The sequence below is a fragment of the Micromys minutus genome (assembly GCF_963924665.1).
Source record: "Micromys minutus genome assembly, chromosome: 9".
NCBI classification, from domain to species: Eukaryota; Metazoa; Chordata; class Mammalia; order Rodentia; family Muridae; genus Micromys; species Micromys minutus.
The window spans coordinates 43,392,745-43,413,932 of NC_137978.1; the positions used below are offsets into that span (position 1 = coordinate 43,392,745).

The 21,188-nt window shown below is 48.6% G+C and overlaps 1 protein-coding gene across 6 annotated transcripts in view; it reads left to right on the plus strand.

Annotated features, from left to right (window-relative positions):
- PHC2 (polyhomeotic homolog 2) overlaps nt 1-14,965 on the plus strand; it is a gene marked incomplete at its 5' end in the record, with an annotated part of 50,199 nt that extends 35,234 nt beyond the window's left edge. For all 6 annotated transcript variants that reach the window (XM_080920922.1, XM_080920923.1, XM_080920924.1 and 3 more), the window contains 6 exons: nt 5,751-5,953; nt 7,403-7,532; nt 7,997-8,111; nt 9,341-9,482; nt 10,295-10,571; nt 13,615-14,965. In XM_080920922.1, coding sequence (XP_080777048.1) covers nt 5,751-5,953; nt 7,403-7,532; nt 7,997-8,111; nt 9,341-9,482; nt 10,295-10,571; nt 13,615-13,769 — 1,022 coding nt within the window. In that variant the 3' untranslated portion in view covers nt 13,770-14,965. The remainder of the gene's footprint in view (nt 1-5,750; nt 5,954-7,402; nt 7,533-7,996; nt 8,112-9,340; nt 9,483-10,294; nt 10,572-13,614) is intronic.
- Between the last annotated feature and the right edge of the window lie 6,223 nt (nt 14,966-21,188).

Sequence of the window (21,188 nt, forward strand, 5' to 3'; positions counted from 1 at the left end):
AGCCACTCATTGTCACAGCTTCAGAGAGTAGTTTTTGAATCTTACCTATGACAGATCTCTCTGTAGTACTAAGGAGACCTATATTCTTTATGGTAACGAAGACTAACTTTATTATTCATTTTTATTACTTTATATTAAAATTCATTGCAGTTTAATAGGCCTTGCATGTGTCATATATTGGACATTGGGTTGGTTTCTGGGACAGAGGTAACTGGGTCACAGCCCCTTCCTTTGTTAGCAGAAGTGACCTGTTCCAAAGAGAATGGGTTCAGAATAATAGCACAGACAGGGCCACTGGGTAGGCTTCCCTGTTTATTTCTTGTAAAAGCTGTTTCTGCTGGGGCCTGTGAATGAGATCAGCAGTGACTAGCAGCCTAGTTGCTGATCTATGCTTACTAAGATTGGCACTTACTAGTTAGTAGTCCAGTGTGGTCAACTTAATGGCAGTTCCAGTCGGCCTTTTCCCAGTGGGGCTTGGCCTATTTCTCTCTCCAGTCCCTGGAGCTAGATGGTGCCCACCATTCTGTTGAGGTGCTCACTGTAGGAAGGCATCTGAGACCTGTGGGAATCCCCCTGGCAGAGCTTTCAGAGCAGGGCATTGGTGGAGTGCACTGAGGAACTGAATTCCAAAGACAGAGTTCCTTTGTCTCTTTTCTTTGCCTCAGGCCAGCAGGGCGGGTTTCTGCAAGTTTCACTGTCAAAGCGGCTCCCCTCCCACCCTCCCCAACAGGCTGCAAAGCAGTCTGGGAGAATGGAAAGCAGATTAAATTAATCTCAGTGTGTTGAGCATGGCAGGGGGCAAGACTGTTTGGTCATTCCAGAAATAGTCCAAACTCTTTGTTACAAAAGCAGGTGATGAACTATAGGCCTTCCTGATGGTGGCAAAGCCAGACAGCTGTGAACCTTTACTGTTCACAGAACACCCTTCTCTGCCCCTGGGATTCTGCCTCCTGTCATCTGTCCCAGGGTTATAGAGACTAAAACTTCTGGTGTCAGCATGAAGGAGTTTATCTTCTTGTTATAAGATCTTTAAAAGAAGAGAGAGGCTGGAGATTTGAGAGTCCTTGCTTCTCATCTATGAGCATTGATTTGTAACCCCAATAGGTAAATGCCTAGAAGATGCCCTCTGTCTCACAGGGTCTCAACAGGCACAGCTCTAAGGAAGGGGTTGGAACATGCTAGAAAAAGTCCACAAAAGGGGACAGGGTGTCAGGAATAGCTCGGGTGAGTGTCAGTGACGGTTGGTAAGCAGCCATGATCCCATAGTAATAAGGAAAGCACATTCCTTCCAGTTTAATCCTATGACAAGCACTAGCAGCTTGTAAACCATGCTCTTCCTTCAGCCTGTACTCTCAGGCCAAAAAGTGGCTGTTCAGAAGCAAACAGTAGCCAAATACCCCATGCACATCTGTGATCCCAGCACTGGGAGGCTGGGAGAGAGCCTAGTAGGGCCAGGACAGGAGGATGTCAAGTTTAAGGCTGGCCTGAGCAACTTGGTGAGACCCACCCCTCTCTAGACGTGGAGACAAATAACAAACAGAAATAGCTTATGAGTGAGCTCTCTGAGATGCACACTTGGTGGCCATGTTAAGGTAGGTCCTGGCATGTTTATTTTGTAGCCCATGGAACAGGCTGAGTAGGCCAGGGTGTGGCATGATCCACTCACTGATGGAGACAATCCCTAAAACCTGTCTAAGCCCATGTTTGCTCAGCCAGGGTTACTGGGCAGAAATTAGCAGAAAGATTTGTGCTCATTATGAAGAACTTGTACTCCCCAAGGTGGCAGCAGACTGCCTCAGATTTAATTCCTCTAGAATTAACTAGGAGCATTCAGACAAACAAATGCTAAAAGTCACTGAACAGGGAGCACTGTAAAGAATGGTGTTTAAGTATTGATAAGAGACTGGAACTGGTCTTGTGCTTTTAGTGGTCCACAGGGTGTTCAAATCCACACAGACTATCCAACTGGGCTATAAATAGAGGAAAATGGCCATCATTAAATGTAGCATTCAGTTCTTATATTTGAACAATTGTCCATCATTTTAAATAAAATCTATATTTCTTTGTATATGTAAAATCTTAGAATATAAAAGCAAGGGAAAATTGAATAAACACATACTTTAAAATTTAAAAGAGAAACTTAGTTTGATTGCTTGTGTTATTAGCTCCATCCTAGCTATTTCTAGGTTGTGAAATTCTTACATTGGTAGAAATCTTTATAATTGGTGCAAAGTTAAAGTTATAATTACTTACATTGGTACAGAATTTGATACAGATTTAAGGTTTTCATTGGTATGAATTTCATATATTGATACAAACTTGGGATTAATATTGTTACTCTTAGATAGGCATTGTGCCTATGCATCACATTTGAGAATACAAAGCTTAGACACAGTCCTTCTACAACTGCTATTACAAGCTGCTCTTAGATGATTAAGCAATAGGAGTTAAGGGCCAGTTAGTAAACTCTTGGTTCTGAGTTAATTATAAAAGGGTGTTTTGGCGATATTTCAGTTTAAAATGACTGAGCATAGTCAAGGCTTAACAACTCAGTGATGCTTTGCGTAAATGGACAGTCTTCAAAGGTGTCAGAAGTCCACAGAATATGATGTTTAAGCCATTTCGTTGTTAGAGATCATTTGACTAGAGACATGTCTGCTCTGGGCGGCATCCCTTTCTTGGATTCTAAGAAGAAACTGAATATCAGTGGAGTTGCTCCAGTTGTGAGACAGCCACTAGGCAAGAATTGCCTCAGTTCATCTACAGACAAAAGTACAGGAAAAGGACACCCTGTGTGGAATAGTGACTGACAGCTCTGTCAAGACAGGGTAAGCAGTCCTTCAAAATTCTGCTACAAAGGTTTGTCAGATGATGCTGGCCAAAAGGCTGAAGACTGATGCTCAGTGTTTTGAGGAGTGAGGGACTGTCCGGGTAGTCAGCTGTCTCTACAAATTGGTTATGTTTTGGAAGCTATGTTTTGTGCTTCCTATATTTTCAGGTGATATCTAAGCCTTTTCATATTTCTGACAGTGTTAAGGACTGGTCGAAATCTCATAGCCAACCCAAGCTGTTTAGCATTGAGAGAGATGATATAGATTTGAGAGGATGGTTTTCAGATGGTATTCAGGATATAATTCAAGTGTAGAATTGTAAGCCTTTTACATGAGGATAGATGGTAGAGTGCTTTATCTAAATTGACAAAATTGATGGACTGGGTGTTAAAGGTATCTTCTACTTTATAAATCACATAATTGTAATAGTTGTGCTCAATTTATATCTTAGAGAAAAATAGCCTATTAATTGGACAAAAGGGGAAATGTTGTGGATTACACTGGTGCTGTTTGAATTCTGATGCTAATTCTGCATCCTCAGAAAGGGCTGCCCCAACAAGAAGTGCATCAGATACTCAGGTGATTTCATGTGAACCTTCTCCCCATTTTAACTTCAAATAAAGGCTACTGCCTGTGATTAGCAATGGAAAGGAGAGGTGGGGCTGGAGGTTTTAGAAAGGGGGAAGAGGAGGAGGGGGAGATGAGATGGAGGAAGACAGAGGAGGAAGAGGTGTAAGGAAGATGGAGCAGAACTACTTGGCCTGGAAGACCCTCAAGTAGCAAGGGCTCTCATAGCTGGGGATAGAGCAGTGCAGTGGTAGATACACACAATCTAGGCATGCAGCTTATAAACACCATAACTGAGTTATCTGTTCTCTGCACAGGCTCATTGGGGTTGGAGATTTACTACAACAGAAAGTTTGTAGGTTTTTTTTTTCTGCCATTTTTGACCACTTTTACTGATTAAAAAGACTAATTCTAAATGAGAGAATTTCCAGCGGGGGTTGGTGGCACACACCTTTAATCTCAGCACTCAGGAGGTAGAGGCAGGAGGATCTCTATGAGTTTGAGGCCAGCCTAGTTGGTAGAGTAAGTTTAAGAACAGTCAGAGCTGAATATGAAAACTTTATCTCAAAAATCCTAAGCAAAAAAAGAAAACAAAAAGAGAGAGAGAGAGAGAGAGAGAGAGAGAGAGAGAGAGAGAGAGAGAGAGAGAAAGGAAAATGGAACTGTTAGTGTTTTTTACAGAAAACCCAAACCTAGTAAAACTTATTTCACATTAACACAAACACTGAAAGGATCTTTTTAAACTTGCTGGTGTGGCTTCGTTTCAAACACAATTTAGGATTTAAAAAAATATGTATGTGTGCACGCGCACAAGTGTGCATGTGTACACACAAGCACAAACACATATTAAAGCACTGGTGGTCAGAGGACAACTTTGAAGGTCTGTGTTCTCTCTCCACAGTAGGATCTGCGCATCAGACTCGACCATAAGACTGTAAGACACTGACACTCACTGAGCCATCTCACCAGCCCCAGGAAATAGGTTTTAAAAACTCTTATCAGTCACCTCTCGGGGCAGATTCTGCTCAGCTGTGCACTCAGCTGTGCAGTGTGTTCCTCGCTGGGGTCTATAGGAACGGGGACCAAAGCCATGTCATAGCCTGTGCTTTGTCATTTAGAAAGGCTGGTCCTGGGTTTTGAATCAGGAGTGCCGTAAGATGAAACAGAGGTCAGAGATCTGCTGGAGCCCATCTAGAAACTGTTACTAAATACTTCTATTTTTATTTCCTGTGCGCATGGTTTTCCATTTCCTGGGAATATTTTGGGTTCTTACTATGAAATAGCATCTTCATAGAAAGTGTTGTACAAAAATTACCTGAGTAACAACAGTTACTGCAGTTACTTTTATTATTATAATAGTGTTTTAACTTTGTCGTATGTCACTGGTTTATGCTTAATATTAATAGACTTATTGCAATCAAGAAATGGCTTTCCCACTTTTCTTTTTTAGGAAGTTCCAGGTTAAAGGCACCTCAGCTCACTGAGCACTTGGTGGTGACAGAAAACAGCCTTGGGAAAGGAACTGGGGAGAGGGCTCTAAAAATGGGCAGTGGCGCCTTGTACCTCTGAAGTAGTGCAACACATCACTCATAGAGGGGAGGCCTAGCCTGATGGGCGTGGGAGGTGCCCATCCCACTCTCCTGAGCATTTTCCCACAGATGGAGGGGGGTGGGTGTGTGTGTGGTTTGCTGAGGGCTGTGTGGAGTGTATTCTGCACTCTGAGCAGGAGGTATGATTAAAAGCAGGGGGCAGCGGGGAAATGGCGGCAGGACTAACAGCTTCAGCGTTGGACAAACAAAACCCTGTAACTCAGTGCAGTGGCCTCCAAAGGATAGCATCTGCTGAGGTGTCAGTCCCCAGATTTCCTGGGCATCAGTTCCAGAGTGCTGTTAAAATCTGACCCTCCAAGGAATCTCACAGAAGGTCTCTTTCACCTCCATCCACCAAGCTGCTCTGTTACACCACGAACCTAGGGTTAGTGGAGCTTCTTGGTTTGGTTGTAAATATCTTGGTCACTATTTGGAATTCTTGCTTCATCTATCCCCAGTACTGGCTGAAATTTTACCTCCTCAAGGACAGAATTCTGGACTCCTCCGCCTGGTTAGGTCTGTCTTGAGTAGATGTTTAAGAAATGTTGCTGGGTGCAGAACCAAATTATTACAAACTGTTGGTATTCACACTGGGCAGGGCAGCCATTGTCACTGCACCACTTGTAGGTAGGTTGTGGGGATAGGGACTGCCTGGCTGGCACTGTGGCTGGGTGTGCACTGCGGGTGCTGGTTGTCCATCTCCAAGATGGCCTCTGTTCTGATTGAAATCCCCCCCCCCCCTGTCTTTCTGTCTGTCTTACAGAGACAGGGCAGGGCATTGTTCATGCACTGACCGACCTCAGCAGCCCCGGCATGACCTCAGGGAACGGAAACTCTGCCTCCAGCATCACCGGCACTGCCCCCCAGAATGGTGAGAATAAACCACCACAGGCCATTGTGAAACCCCAAATCCTGACGCATGTTATCGAAGGGTTTGTGATCCAGGAGGGGGCGGAGCCTTTCCCGGTACGGACTACTTCTTTTCCCCTCTTTTTTTTTTTTTTTTTTTTTAAAGTATATTTTGGATGTGTACTAGAATATTTTTACAATTCCATGTAAAATTTCTGAAAATGTGAAATTTGTTCTTCCCTTGCTAATTTCCCCAACCTCCAAATGTTGGAATAATTTCTCTCTAGGATTGAGTTTCTCCAGTGTCCAAAATGACTTAGTGATCAAGGCTAATTGACTAAACCCCTTGGTTACAAGTTTATGCACACAGGTTTAGCTGTACCCCTGACGGATGACATGTAACCCCTTAAACAGGAGGGCTTAGTTTCCCTGGGGATATTTGATGAGAGACAGTAGGCTTTGGGAAATTATACTTTATTGAGTTTTCAATGACAAAATATGGACAGCAAAACTTTGGTTAGTTAGCAAAAGAAACCTGTTAGTACAGAGTTCTAACATGTTAGAAATCAAGATGGCGGCTTGGGGATGCAGTCTGAGATGTGCTTTCTAGGAGCAGAGCCTTAAAAAGGCAGTGAGTAAGATCAAGGGGCCTTCTTCAGACAGGACACAGCTCAGGAGGATTGTGTGTATGGGAACCCCCCTCCTCCTGGGGGGCCATATGCCTATTGCTTATGCTTTGGATCCATGGGAGGTTTTGTAAGTCACTAGAAGACTGAGCTTAATTCCTGCAGTGTGTGAGCCTATTTCTGAACCATCAACAGACAGGCTTATTTGTGGCCTCTCTTTCTGGAGGTTGGCCAAGGCCAGTGGCACATCTCCCAGGAGCAGCTTACTGTATAAGGAGCTAGCTCTGGTCCCTACCCGCTCACTACTCCAGTACAGTCCTTCCTACTTGTGGAGAAACACTGGAAACCTATGAGCCTGCAGAGTGAAGGCAGATAGAACTCACATTGTCCTAGAGCCCCACTTTTATCCTGTGAGTTGGCCAGCAGACAAAGCAAGGACCAAAAAGAGGCAAAGCCAGCCTTGGGTGTTACCACAGGGCATGTCCTCTGTGGCTGGGGTCCTGCTCTTCCATGTGCCTGCCTGTTCCTCTGGCTTGGCTGTGGTCAGGTAGAGAACAGTGTGAAATCAAAACAGGGTGCTAAGTTGCTTAAAAGTACACCCTCACACTTAGCCCTGCCTTCCTGGTACCCTCTAAATACAGGACCTGGTGCCTGATCAGGGAGTGGTGAGGGGTCTGATCTCTACTTGGACACACCTGAGCAGAGAGTGCCTCTGACTTCTTGAGGTGCCTTTGTACGCTGACGCCCACTGTTTTCGCTTTGGGAGCCAAACAGTACAACTGAGCCTTGAGTGGAGCATCCTTGGATGGTGGCATGCAGAGGTGGCTTGGAGGGGTGGGGCTGATATCTGCCTGACTACTTTGTACCTGTAATATAATGAGGCTGTATAGCAAGGATTCAGGATCTAACCCTGGTGGCCTTCATGTCACCTGTCCTCTAGGTGGGACGCTCGTCCCTGCTGGTGGGGAATCTCAAGAAGAAGTATGCACAGGGGTTCTTGCCTGAGAAGCTTCCACAGCAGGATCACACCACCACTACCGACTCAGAGATGGAGGAGCCCTACCTACAAGGTACGAGCCACAGTCACAGGGCTCAGGTCTCCTGGCACAGGCAGAAGGACAGTCCTTACAGTTCCCCTTTCTCAGTATCTGGAAGAACCCTGGCCAGGGCTAAGTAACAGTCACATAGAACAGGGACAGGAGAAATCTTCTCTGGTAACTGCATGGCTTCAAAGCTGGCTCTGAGCCTGACTCAGTCTAAGGCCATGGTCAGGCAAGGACTACATTTAGCTTGTGTGAGCCTTGTGCTTCTTTCGTGGTCATGGAGACGAATGCTGCTCTGCTCATGTTCCCTGGATCCTTCACCAAACACGGCAACTCCAGTGGGAGACCGAGCCTTGCAAAAGCAGAGGCAAAGCTGGCGGTCGTCACTGAGTGCCTCATCCCAGAGACATGAAGGGCAGGATAGGGAGCACCTGTGCCTGTATAGAGCCTGTCACAATTTGCCCACATTTAGCCATTTCCATATTTTACAGAATCCAAAGAGGAGGGTACTCCCCTCAAACTCAAGTGTGAGCTCTGTGGACGGGTGGACTTTGCCTACAAGTTCAAGCGTTCGAAGCGCTTCTGTTCTATGGCTTGTGCAAAGAGGTGAGTGGCTGAGCCCCACTGCCCTGTCCTGCTCCTATCCTGTCCTAGGGTTGTACCTAGTGTCCTTCTTCCATAATCATCTACCTTGGATGCCCTAGGTAACGCTCATCCATCCTCCATTCCCTGGTCTGCCTGGTTAAGGCACTGTATTCAAGTGCACCAGCTGAGTGCACGGGGCCCAAGAAACCAGAATGGAGTGTTAATGAGAGGACATTGCTGTCCTAACACAGAAAGTAGCCCTTTAGCTGTGCCCCAAGGAGTGCCATGCACAATGGTAAAGCCATCCACCAAAACAACCAGCCCAGAGCCACGGCAAGCTTTTATCCAGCCTGGAAAATTGACAATGATAAAAACCACTGTCATTCATTGAGAAGCTACTTCAGGAGTGGGTATGGTGCTGCCGATCTGTAATCCCAGAACCTGAAACGCTGAGGCGGGATTGATTTGAGAATGAGGCTAGCCTCCACCAGACAGTAGGGGCTACTGAGGAGACCTTGTCTCAACCCCAAACAAGGATCAGGCAGACAGACAGCTGACAGATAGAGAGACTTGCTGCCAGGGTCCTGCTTGTCAGATGACTGTCTCAGCATCTCTGTTAGCAGCTGACTGCTGTCAACATCGCCTGTTATTGTGCCTTCTGTCCAGGCTGGAAAACTATGGCATGACAGTGCTTGTGCCCACCTCACATGGCCCAGATGATGAGTCCAAGGACTTTAAGCTCACACGTGCCCTGTGCTCTTTGTAGAAGCAGCTCTATGTTGAAAGCCCAGAACCCAAAAAGAACTCTCTGGGTTTCATGAAGGGGTGTTGTGTGTGATGCACCAGAGTTCCTGTCTTCAACCATGGTGCCCAGGCTGTGCTTAGGGAGCCAGAGCCCCTTGGTCAGGCTTTGTCAGGCTGAACTCCAGCAGGGCAGTAAGCGGGGGCAGTGTCCTAGCATCATTATCCTGTGTGGCAGCCACAGGCACCCGTGCTCTGGGGAACTGACTTAAGTGTGTCATTGGTAGTCTTTCGTGTCCTCATGAGACCAGTTTTAGAAGATAACTGCTCTCATACTCTGTCTCCCAGGAAGGGCTCAGAGCTCAAGTGCCTCCCCAGCGTCTCAGAGTCCTATCAGCAGTGTCTTGGAGTCAGGATTTGTACCTGTAGACAGACTGGGATTCTCCCAGACAGTGGCTGTTTGTCCCACCTAGGGCCCCTTCTCTGACTTGCTTGCTCCTGTCTGACAGGTATAATGTGGGATGCACCAAACGAGTGGGACTTTTTCATTCAGACCGGAGCAAGCTGCAGAAGGCAGGGACCACAACCCACAACCGCCGACGGGCTAGCAAGGCCAGTCTGCCCACACTTACAAAGGACACCAAGAAGCAGGTAAGAGAGCACAGAGCCTGTTTCCACAGATGCTCTCAGTTTCCGTCAGCTGCTCCTTCCAGTGTTGTGTTCTCACCTCGTACAGGTCTCACACCCAGCCTCCCTGCACCCTTAGTAGGGTCCTTCTTTTAGACTTAGACCTTCCTTTAGACCTTACCCTTCCAGTAGTCTTTTCCTAGAACTACCCTCTCTTGGGTTGCCATCCATTTTTCTTGGGTCTCATCCTGGTGGCCCTGTGAAGACAGGCTGTTCTGTCACCTCCATGGTGGGCTGGAGAGACGGCAGCAGTCTCCACTGTTTCCCTGCTACCTTTGCCCCTGTGAAAATGGGAGGTCTCTATCAGGAGCATGGGTATTCAGCTATTAAATCTTTTCCCCATGGTTCCATGCCAGGAACTCTGTTAGGCACTAAAGATCCAAGGATGTGGTCTTAAAGGAACTCACACCTAGCCTGGCGGTCTTCATCCTTGTGTCTGTCTTGCTGGGCAATGGGTGGGCATAACTTTGTCTTGCACCCTGTTAAGAACCTGCTCAAAGCTGCAGTTCAGAATACACACAGGCCAAGAAGTCCCTCTTGCTAGTCCAAGTCACATTGAACACCACATATAGGAAAGACAGAAAGCAGATCACTGTGGTACGGCACACGGGTCAGTGCTGAGAGACCGAGGGTTCTGAGCAAGAAGCACAGAAGCTGTCCCTCAAGGAATAATGACCCAAGCAGAAGAGGGAGCTGCGTCTGCCTCTGCCCCTTCTTGATGCCCTAGAGTGGTCTGTGCGCCGATCCTGAGGAATAACGCTCTTCTCCGCTCCCAGCCCTCAGGCACTGTACCCCTTTCAGTTACTGCTGCCTTGCAGCTGGCACATAGTCAGGAAGACTCCAGCCGGTGCTCAGATAACTCAAGCTATGAGGAACCCTTGTCACCCATCTCAGCCAGCTCATCCACCTCCCGACGGCGACAAGGCCAGAGGGATCTGGAGCTCCCCGACATGCACATGAGGGACCTGGTAGGCATGGGACATCACTTCCTACCAAGCGAGCCCACAAAATGGAATGTAGAAGATGTCTACGAGTTCATTCGCTCTCTGCCAGGTAAGTTCCTTGGAAATTCTTTCCCTGATGGGATAACAGGGAGTGGGGACCTCGCCTCCCCCCAGGAGGAAGCAGGACCCAGGGTGCAGGAGTAAGGATCATAAGGCTCCTGCATGTGAAAGTGTGTATTCTAGCACCGCACAAAGTCAAAGGACAGCACTGAAGCAGAGTTTGGCAGGTTGAGAGACTGCCTGTGGGAGCAGCTTGAGCAAGAGCAAGGACAAAAATGCGTGGCACAGTGGGCACTGTGCGTAGCCCTCGGCGTGGAGGGCAGAGTTCTGAGGCTGGTGTCAAGACTCACGCTTGGAAAGGCAAATGATCGAGCATGTCAGATTCTTCCATGGGAACTCTGAAACTTCTTACCTTTTTGCCAGCCTCATGTATCCACTGCCAGGTCAGCAGGGATGGTGGCCACAAGCCTGTCGCAGGGTAGAGCGTGGTATAGAAGTTAGGAGCACAGACGTGGAGGTCAGATAGACTGGGTGCAGTGTTAAAGACTTAAGTAAAGACTTAGGAAGCCTCTCTAGCCCTGCCTCAGGATCTCTTATGAAAGGGCAATTTTGTGTCAGCCAAGGCCAAGGCAACCTGCAGGCTTCTGGGGTTATGGAGTCCAGTCATGCATGGTTTGCAGGAAGGGGCTGGCTGTTGGCAGGAGGCCTCTGTAGGAGCCTTGTGTAGCAAACATGACAGCAGGTTACCCCGCAGCTGGAGAGCAATCAGGAAAGGCCATCATACTCTTCTGGACCCAGCCTCAGAAATCACATTCTGCCATTCCTACAGTGTCTCGTTGGTCACACAATAAGCTCTGTCCTTTGGGGAACCCCCAAGGCTGTCTTAGGTAAGGTTTCTATTGCTGTGAGGAAATACCACAACCAAAAGCAAGATGGGGGAGAGGAGAGGGTTTGTTTGGCTTACTGGTCCACATGTAGTCCATCACTGGAGGAAGTCAGCACAGGAACTCAAACAGGGTAGGAACCTGGACACAGGAGCTGATGTAGAGGCCACGTAGGGGTGCTGTTCACTAGCTTGCTCCTCATGCCTTCCCTGGACAGATTTCTTACAGAACCCAGGATCACCAGCCCAGGGGTAACCCCACCCACCATCAGTCATCAATTAAGAAAATACCCTTCAGGAGGCATTTCCTTGAGTCAAGTCTAGGCATGAAGAGCTCTGCCCCCTACTCTAGAGATCAGAGAACTAACAAAGGTGGTTTCCCGCCCACCACCCTCAGTATCTAATAGGTAACAGGGAAGAAAGGGAACATTAAAGCAGCTCTGACTGACACCAACCCTAGCCCTTTTTACCTTTTTTTTTCCTGAGGATTCAAAGCCTAGAGCAATTCTTACCTGCCCATGCTTGGTCCCATGCTCAGAGCGACCTGCCATTTCTGTGAAAGGCAGCCTGAGTGTTCAGTGCAACTTAAATTACAGTGCTTATTATAAATCCTGCTTTAATTTTGTGTTACCTCTGAGCTTTTTAGTCTCACCTGGAAATATTTCTGACAACGTTAATTTTCTTAAGATCTTTATAGTCTCTTGAGTCATGTTGGGGTTCACTCCATCAAACAAAAAGTACATCCCAGATTGTCTTTCAGATAAGCCTTTTTGTAATGTTGGACTTGTTCTGGAGCTCTTAGGAGTCTAGGCAGTCTTAAACTTGATCAGAATCTGAGGCGGGTCTGTGAACACCTCCAAGGCTATCTAGCTCTTCAGGTTTTCAGAAGGCTGCAGTTTAAGGTTTGTTTGTTTAAGGTAAGATCTTTTATGTAGCTCAGGCTAGGCTTAAATTCCTCACAGCTTCCTGCCTAAGCTCCCAGGGTTTGTGTTACAGACAAGAGCAGGTTTAAAGGAAACACAAGTTTCCTAGCCTACAAACTGCCTTAGGGTTTTTCTGTTTTTTTTTGTTTGTTGATTAGTTGTTTGTTTGTTTAGTTTTTTGAGACAGGGTCTCATGGAACTCTGACTGTTGTGGAACTCTCTCCAGGCTGATCTCAGACTCACAGAGATCTGCCTGCCTCTGCCTCCTGAGAGCTGAATTTAAAGGCATGCACCACCACACTGGAAACTGTTCTAAACTCCAGCCCCATTGATCATCTGAGGGGTCAGGAGCTTTCTGAACCAGCAAATACTGACCATGGTGTACAGAACCACTCTTTTTCCTTTTTCCTTCCTCCTCCCTCCAACAAGAAGCCTGCCTGAAAATGTCTTTATGGCGCCGGCTCGTGGGACTTTACACTTCAGTTCTCACCTCAGTGCTTCCACACTTGCTGCTTCCTGACAGGATGCAGCTGAGTCCCAGCCCTTCCACCCACTAGCAACTCCTCTCTGCAACCATGTCCTCCTGGACTAGGAGACTTGGGGCCTCAAATCACCTTAAGCAGTCATTGTTACTCTGCCTATCCTAGCTGCTGCTGGTCCCAATACAATACTTTCCCTACGAATTCAAATTATTTTTATTGTCCCACCTCTCTCTAAATTACAAAATCTGTATTACTGATATATTTCTGTGACACAGATTGCTTCAAAACTTAGCTTTAGGTAGTAATGACCCATTAATTTTCTCAAAGTTTTGTGGGTCAGCATTTGTTATGGCTCCAGTTGAAGTCCCACAGGAAGTCTCACTGAGGAAGCCAGTCAGGACCTTAGCATCTGTGGCTAAGGCTCGGCATCTACTTCCAAGCAACTCAGTCACATGACATGAGGCCTCTCCTGCTGTCTGCCAGCATCTGTCTAGAGGGGGCTGATAGAACATTCTGATGTGGTGGTCAGTTTGCTCCTAAGTTACCTGAAAGGGTAGGAAAAGCCACTGTTCTCCCTTTGAAGTTTCAGGGGCCACATGCTTGCCCTCTGTAGCAACCTAGGACAGTTAGTGGAGGGAAAGGTCAGAACAAGGGTGTGCCCAAGGAGGCCTACATCATGACTCCCTGGCTCAGTGGTTAGCCTCTCAGGCTGTGAGACAAGAGCAGTACTGCCCTGAGGTACCGCACTGAGGCCTTCCTGAGCCAGGGCTTGTCTGATTGCTACTGTTTGTCCATGGTCCTCAGGCTGCCAGGAGATTGCAGAGGAGTTCCGTGCCCAGGAGATTGACGGGCAAGCCTTGCTGCTGCTCAAGGAGGACCATCTAATGAGCGCCATGAACATCAAGCTTGGGCCTGCCCTGAAGATCTACGCACGCATCAGCATGCTCAAGGACTCCTAGAGTCTCTGCTGCCTGCCCACTGCGCCACCAGGCAGCCAGGGTTCTAGCCCCAAGCGGGTGCAGCCTCCTGTTGGAGCAGAGCCACACGGACATTCCTGAGGAGCCCAGGAAAGGGCCAGTTTGGAGGGAAGGGGCTCTCCCTAGGGGTGCAGCTGTGAGGAGGTCTGAGTACCTCTTCAGTGGCTCTCAGGGGCCATTTCTGTGGCAGGGGTAGAGGAAGGTGGCACAGAAGATGGGGCTTTGCGCTTGTAAATACTGATAGCACTGGCTTCCTCCAGAGTCCCAATGTTCTAGCCCCCCCCTCTTCTCCACTCTTGTCCCCCATTTTCCAGGGGGTTTATGGTCAGGGCTCCCCAACCTGAGTTGGGTTACTCCCAAGGGCAGCCAGCAGGCCTGGATAGAGGTCTTGAAAGCCCTTGCCTTCTCTCCCCCCAACCCCAGGCCTGGCTAACCTTCTGTTGCCAGCTTCTCCCACTTCAGCCTGTTCCCACAGCACCCAGGGGTTCTACCCCTGTACCCTCTGCAGGTGGAGAGAGAGAAGCTGGGCCCGGCTTGGCCATGCCTGCTGGCACAGACGCCTTAACGCTGTGTGTATGACTGTGTGACTGGGAGCCTGGACTGGCTGACAGGCCATGAGCTGCCCTCTGGCATCTCCAGGTGTTTTGTAGCAAACAGCCACTTAGTGCTTTGTCCTGGACTCCACTCAGCCTGAGGCTGGGGAATAGAAAGGGCAGACCCCAAGAGTTGGAGATTAGAGGTCCCCCCCAGATAGCAGGAGCTTTCTAGGAAGGTCTCCTCACAACAGACTTGCTGTGTGTCCTGCTGGTTAGCAAACAACGTAAGGAAGCCACAGGGCTAGACCGTGTGGCCCAAAGGCTGTTTCTCCTGCGCCTGCCTGCCCACCCATGAGAGGGAGTGTGTGACTGAAGACTGGCTGGAGGCACCGTGGAAGCAGCCTTTGGCTCTCCACTCCCATACTTGCTCATAAAACATGTATAGCAGTACCAGCTACCTAAGGAGGGACAAGGCAGGAAGGACCAGGGCCTGCCTCTGTCCTTACCAACTCTGGGAAGTCAGCTCTTTCTCAGCTTGCTACGCCCCTTCCCCATACCTCCAGGCAGGGTTGGAAATGAAGGACTTTTTTAACCTTTTCTTTTGTTTTTAAAAAATAAATCTGTAAACTCTGCCTCTTAGGCTCTCTCCCAGGGATGATGTGCCTGAGCTTTTGTTCATTGGTGAGGAAAAGGAGCCCTGGGGTTGGGGAAGGATGCATTTATTACACCTGGCTGGAACTGGATCATTTCATTGTCCTGACCCTAAATCAACATCCCTCAAAGAAAAAAATTACAGGACTCTTCAAGTCTAAGTCCTGCCATTCCCACCAGGGCCACACAAGGAGAGGCTGCATTCTTTGTAACACTGGAGCCAGATCTCAGACTCCTGCCTCTAGGAGGTGCGTCTGGATGGAGCTGCTCCTTGTTCACAAGATAGAGGGACAGGAACAGCTTTGGGTCACTGACCAAGCACTGTATGCTAATCACTGAGTAGAGGAATGTGTAGGGGAGGAAGCACCCCAGTCTCAGAGAGGAAAGATTGCAGATGTAATGTTTGTAGCGGCGGTGAGGGCAGGTGAGACTGAAGCTGGATGAACGGAGCTGAAAGCAGCCAAGTGCTGGCTGGGATTGGCTGGCTGCCTCCCGTGAAGGTGACAAGCCAGGGCTTGCATAGACTAAGGAGCAGCCTGCCACTAAGCTGTAGTCAGCTAGGCTTTTCTTAAGGTACCTCTGAACCCACCAGAACCTCTACAGGGAGGTTGGACATGGTCATTTGAGAATCAACACTCCTAACCCTGGGGACCTAATAAAACGGGATTACCCACTGGGGGAGATACTGGACCTGGAAAGTCTGGTGTCTCAGAAACTGTAAAACCAGAGAAGCTTGGGGAGTAGCCCGAGTGGGGTGAACCCCAGGCTGCCCCCTGGTCAGTCGAGATCCTACCTGTCCTCTGGCTCTCTGTAGGCTGTGTACTTGGGCAGCCTAGATGGCCTTGGCCAGTAGTGCCACTGAGACTTCTGCTTTCCTTTGTTGGGGAAGAAAACAGGTTCCTCTCAAGTGTGCTTTTAAGTGGGATGGAGAAGAAGCCAAGGCTACTCAGACATCGGTAAATTTAAGTCAGCAGAGTTGTCTGTCACTTCAGATGGAACATGGTTTTATGTAGTCACAGCTGATCTGGACCTACCTGAGTGTTAAGGATTATAAAAGTGGGCCCGCTCCTGGCTGTTACTGTGACTTTATAGGCCGTGTCCTTAAATATATATTTGTTCCTGGTATTTCCACTTTACATAGTCTCACACAAATGCTTGGTCATGACCCACATTTTAGTCTTTTTCTTTTCTGTGGGGTATGGCAGCACACACCTTCAATCCCAACACTCAGAGGCAGAGACTAGCCCATCTCTGAGTTTGAGACCAGCCTGGTCTACAAATTTAAGTTCCAGGACAGCCAGGGGGTTACACAGAGAAACCCTATCTCATAAAAATTGTTATTAAAAGATTGTTAATTAAAATTTTCAAACCTTGGAAATATAAACACTTTAAACATACACATGGGCTGGAGAGATGGCTCAGTGTGTCTGATCTTCCAGAGGTCCTGAGTTCAATTTCTAGCAACCACATGGTGGCTCACAATCATCTATACTGAGATCTGATGCCGTCTTCTGGCATTCGGGTGTACATACAGATAGAACACTTCATACATAAATCTTTTTAAAAGCATGCACGCATGCACACGCACACACGAACTGCTTCCCTGTGTACAACATTCTAACAGTCATTTCCCTGCTCAACATAAAAATACCTCTCATACCACTAAGCTGACTTCTGGGCTTCCCGTAAAGGTTCAACTTTTAAACAGACGACCAGTGTAAGCTTCAGAGTCATGATCTTCTGTGACTCAGACGTGGTGACAGGCATGTGAACCCCACATTATTGGGGAGCCGAAGAGTTGTATGAGGAGTGAAGTTACCCAAGACTTTTGGCTCTCACTGGTGTGAGTGCCCTGTGGGTGGGGATGCAATTCCCTGAGGATGCCCTCCCAGAAACAAGCCCTGCTGAAGAGCTCCAGAACCCAAAGGGAGGAGGAAGAAAAGTCCATATCTGTTACCCAGGCCTTCCCATGGTCGGTCTAGGCTTACTTGTCCAGTCTTTTGTAGATGATTAGCCCCTAGGGACTTGCCAGCTCCACCCATCAGTTCTTTCCTGTAAGCCCCACCTCCAGTTTCTGAGCTTGTTGATCCATCCCAGACTGCCTGGGGTGTGGCTTCTGAGTCTAGGAGGCAGGAAGGAGCTGGTTTATCCCGGCATATCTTGTCCGATTTCATTACTAGTGGGTCATTTCTTCACCTCTCTGGGCTGAAAAAAAGCTGCATGGCAGGTTATCACAACTGGCTTCTCCCAATGGCTCTCGAGGGACTCAGGTGAGTGGGTTCAGTGCTGGCCTGGTGGGAGGTCCAATTCCAGAGCTCCAGGCTGATGGGCTCCAGGGGCTCAGTCAGGAGGTAGAGTACCTGAGCGAACTGTGTAGCTCCAAGAACAAGGGGGGGGGGGGGGAGAGGAAAGGGAGTGAAGCAGAGGGAAACAAGGGAGATCTCTTCCTTTGTTCCCTGGGCAAGGCAGAATGCCAGGGTTCAGGGCTGCTCTGCTCTCAAAAGCAGGGAAAGGGGCAGAGGAACAGGGATTAATGAGCCCTGGACTATCTTCTACAATGAACTGGAGCCCACAGGTTCTTTGACAAAAATCTGACCAAGAAACGTGAAAGACTAGGTCACACAGGTTCTGGAGTAAAGCTCTAACGGTGCCCTGGAGGACTGTGGCAGATCAGGACAGTCATCCCACACCCTTCTGGGTCCCAGACCAGATTTAGACCCTTGATCCAGCTTGGGCCACTCAAAGCCAGCTCTGCCTGAATGCCCCCACGAAAGCCCAGTGTCCAAGATAAACATTGGTTTCCCTACTCTGGTGTGGGAGAGGAGTGCTAAGAACGTACGCAGCCACCGGGGACAAAGAGAAGTCCGTGTCAGCCTTTCCCTGTTGCTGCTGCAGGGCCACTATGGCCTGCTACCAGGGTTCAGAATGGGCTTCAGGCAGAGCTGGTAGGGTGAGGCTTCTCACAGGAACCACACTAGCCAGACAAGAGACCTCGGGATCCAGGGACGTTTGGGAGAGGAACTGGAAATCACACTGGGTAGGTCAAGGACCCAGCACGTACCAGACACTCCCCCGAGTACTTGAGACCCAGTCTCCTCACTGACAGAGCAGTAGCAGTCCAGGTTCCTCCCGAGGTGCTTAACCCCTGGAGCAAATGGAATTTTAAGCAAAGAAGTAGCAGCAGAGTGGGGAAGGAAGGAGAAGTTAAATCTATAGTTCATAGCTTCATTCGCTTCTAGCAAATCATTGTCAGTGCCACCAACAGGTTCTGGAACTTGGGACCAAGACTACAGAGCCTACTAGGATAATGAGTTCCTACGGCGGACATGGGTTAGGCAAGGGCTAAAGGGGAGGTTTGGTGAAGGTAGGGATGTAGGAAGGAGGACCATATGTCAAGGATCTGGGAAATGGACAGAAGCTGGGGAAAATGGTTGGGCAAAGACGGGGTGACAATCCCAGTGAGTTATGGCAAACCCAGGAAACTTAGGGGTTGGGGCTAAAGGGTGGAACCCAGCAGCCTGACTGAGAGATTGCTACACAAATCCAGATGTAAAACAGAGAGGCGGGGGGGGGGGGGATGTTGCAGATGAGCCTGAGAGGAGCTTCTGTGTATAAACAGAACCAGGAGACACAGCTGTTGTTACAGGAGAACTTGGTTCTGGGATCCCAGGAACACAAAGAAGAGAAAGGGTGGGGACAGGCAGGAACACACACTGGTGGTTTAGATGCGAGTTTAAGGTATGGGGGTGACACCTGGGCAGACACAGCACTCTAGAGGATGAAAGCTACCTGTGGCCATTCCCTCAGCCGGAAACCTGGAAGTCGGGATGGTAGGCACATTGCAGAAGTTATAAGAGAGTTAACAGAGGGGGAGGGGCCTTATTGTGCACCGTTGAGGACAATCGGAGGGCACTGAGTCAAACGCAATTTTTACAGGCCAATCTGGTGGGTCCCCCTACAATCTGTATGTAACAGCAAGCAGCAACGTGTGACTGCTGACCCCCCCCAAAGCATACTGTGTAAAGTTGAAACTAGAAACCAGACTCAGGATTTAGACTTAGGAAAAATAGGCAAGGAAATATAGCAATTTTCACACTGGTTACATATCCAAAGGACACTTTAGATATGATGGCATAAATAAAAATAGGTAAAAGTTTTCACCAGCTTCTCTCTTGTAACATGGCTACTGTGAGACATCTCAGGGTCTGGATCACATTTGGTCCTAGGGGCCTTTTAGTGTCCTAGCATCCCCCTGTAGATAATGCAGCTCCCATGGATGCTGTGCCTGTCGGCACATGGAGCTCTGGCTAGTCCCTGTCCCATGGTATACCTCCCCCCAGCTGTGCTTCCCACCGGCCACGCTGACCACCGTTAGCAACCGTGTGCATTTGCCCGGTCCCTGCTGAGCTTGCCGAGGCCCATTTTTTATAATTGCTTTCTTTACTTGTTTGTTCTTTTTTGGTTCTTTTGAGACAGGGTTTCTCCGTAGCCCTGGCTGTCCTGGGGCTCACTCTGTAGACCTGACTGGCCTTGAACTCAGAGATTCTCCTGCCTCTGCCTCCTGAGTGCTGGGATTAAAGGTGAGCGCCATCACCTCCCAGCTTTTTTCCTCTTTCTTTTTAGCTAGCACACAGAACATTATGGCGCTTAGAGGCAAAGGTGTCATCATACTTAACCATACATTCTCCCTCCTTTTACTAGTCCCCTTCTTCCCGACAAATACACATATTTTTACTGTGTGTGCGTACATACTACAGTGCATGTAGTCAGTACATGTGCATACATGCAGTACAGGTGGTCTGCGAATCACCTGCAGGGGGGGGGTCAGTTCTTCTCCTCCCATGTTTCCTGGGGACTGAACCCACGTCATCAGCCAGGCTTACCAGCCAGCGACCTCCACCATCCCACCAGCTGTCATGTGTCTGTCTATGGTCCTGAAGGTGACCCCACAGTGCACAGGCCATGTTTTGAAGGCTCCTTCAGTCCTGCTAAAAGACTTGACTGTGCCATTACCGGGAGGGGCTGACTCTCTAGTCCTTCATTTAAAAATCAGTGCAGCTTAGGAAGGCCTGAATTTGATCCCAGAACCTACATTAAAAACAAAATAAAGCCAAGTGTTGTGGTACACACTCTGTTACCTCAGCACTGAGGAGCTGGAGACAGGAGCCCTGAGACTCTGCTCAGTCTCATGACACGTTCCACCACATATGACAAGTTCCCAGCTTCAGAAAGACCCTGTCTTTAAAAACAAAATGGAAGCTAGGCCGGAGGCTGAATGGTAGGGCACCTGCCCCGCTTACATGAGACCCTAAATTCAATTCCCAGCACTGGAAGGGGGGAGGGGCCGGTGCTGACAAGTTTTTAGAAGGGTGCCTGAGGTTGACCTCTGGTTGATCCATGCTTATTTCCACATGCATGAATCTGTACATACAGGAACACGTACGCGTAACACAGACACTCAGCAACATAAGAACATCACAGGCAACTGAGGACATACAGAAAACCCCTCCTATAATAATTTTAACATGTCCTTAAGTTGTTCCTTTGGCCCCATTTTCTGGGTTTGCAGGTGTCCATGAGCAGCTCAAACGAGGCCTGTCCCAGGCTTGAGACCTCGCTCTGCAAATGCCTTCTAAGCAGCTGTCAAAGGAGCTGTGTCTCCACCAACTGCAGACCTTTGGCTTCAGCTTCCCTCTGTCCAGCCACAGGACAAGGACCCCCCACACCCTGTTGTACCATCAGCTTCTGTCCCCTCACCTGCTTACTTAGCACTCAATGCCTGGCCTGGCCTCCTCCATCTCTGTGCTCCCAATGAGTCCCAGAACTCTCTGTTGAGCTCCAGGCTCTTTCCTAATCAGAAAGATGCAGTTTGGCCCTAGGATCCAGATATTCTCAGATCCAGATCCAGCAGTGACCACACCCTGTCCATCGGCCCTCCACGGATTCCAAAGCTCTGCCTCACAGCCCAGCACTGGCTCCTAACTGGGTCCCTTGTCTCTAAGTCACATTCTCCCACCCAGACACCATGTCCAGGCACAGAGGACATGAATACTTCTACTTTTTTTTTTCCAAATAAAATTAGCCCAACACCACCCGGTCTTGACGAATGGGAGGTCCCTGGGTACACTGGTGTTTCCTTGTTGGAGGCTGCCCTTCCCCCACATTCTTTTCTAAATAGCCTCTAGTTCTCTGAGGTCTGCACCTCTGAGAAGTG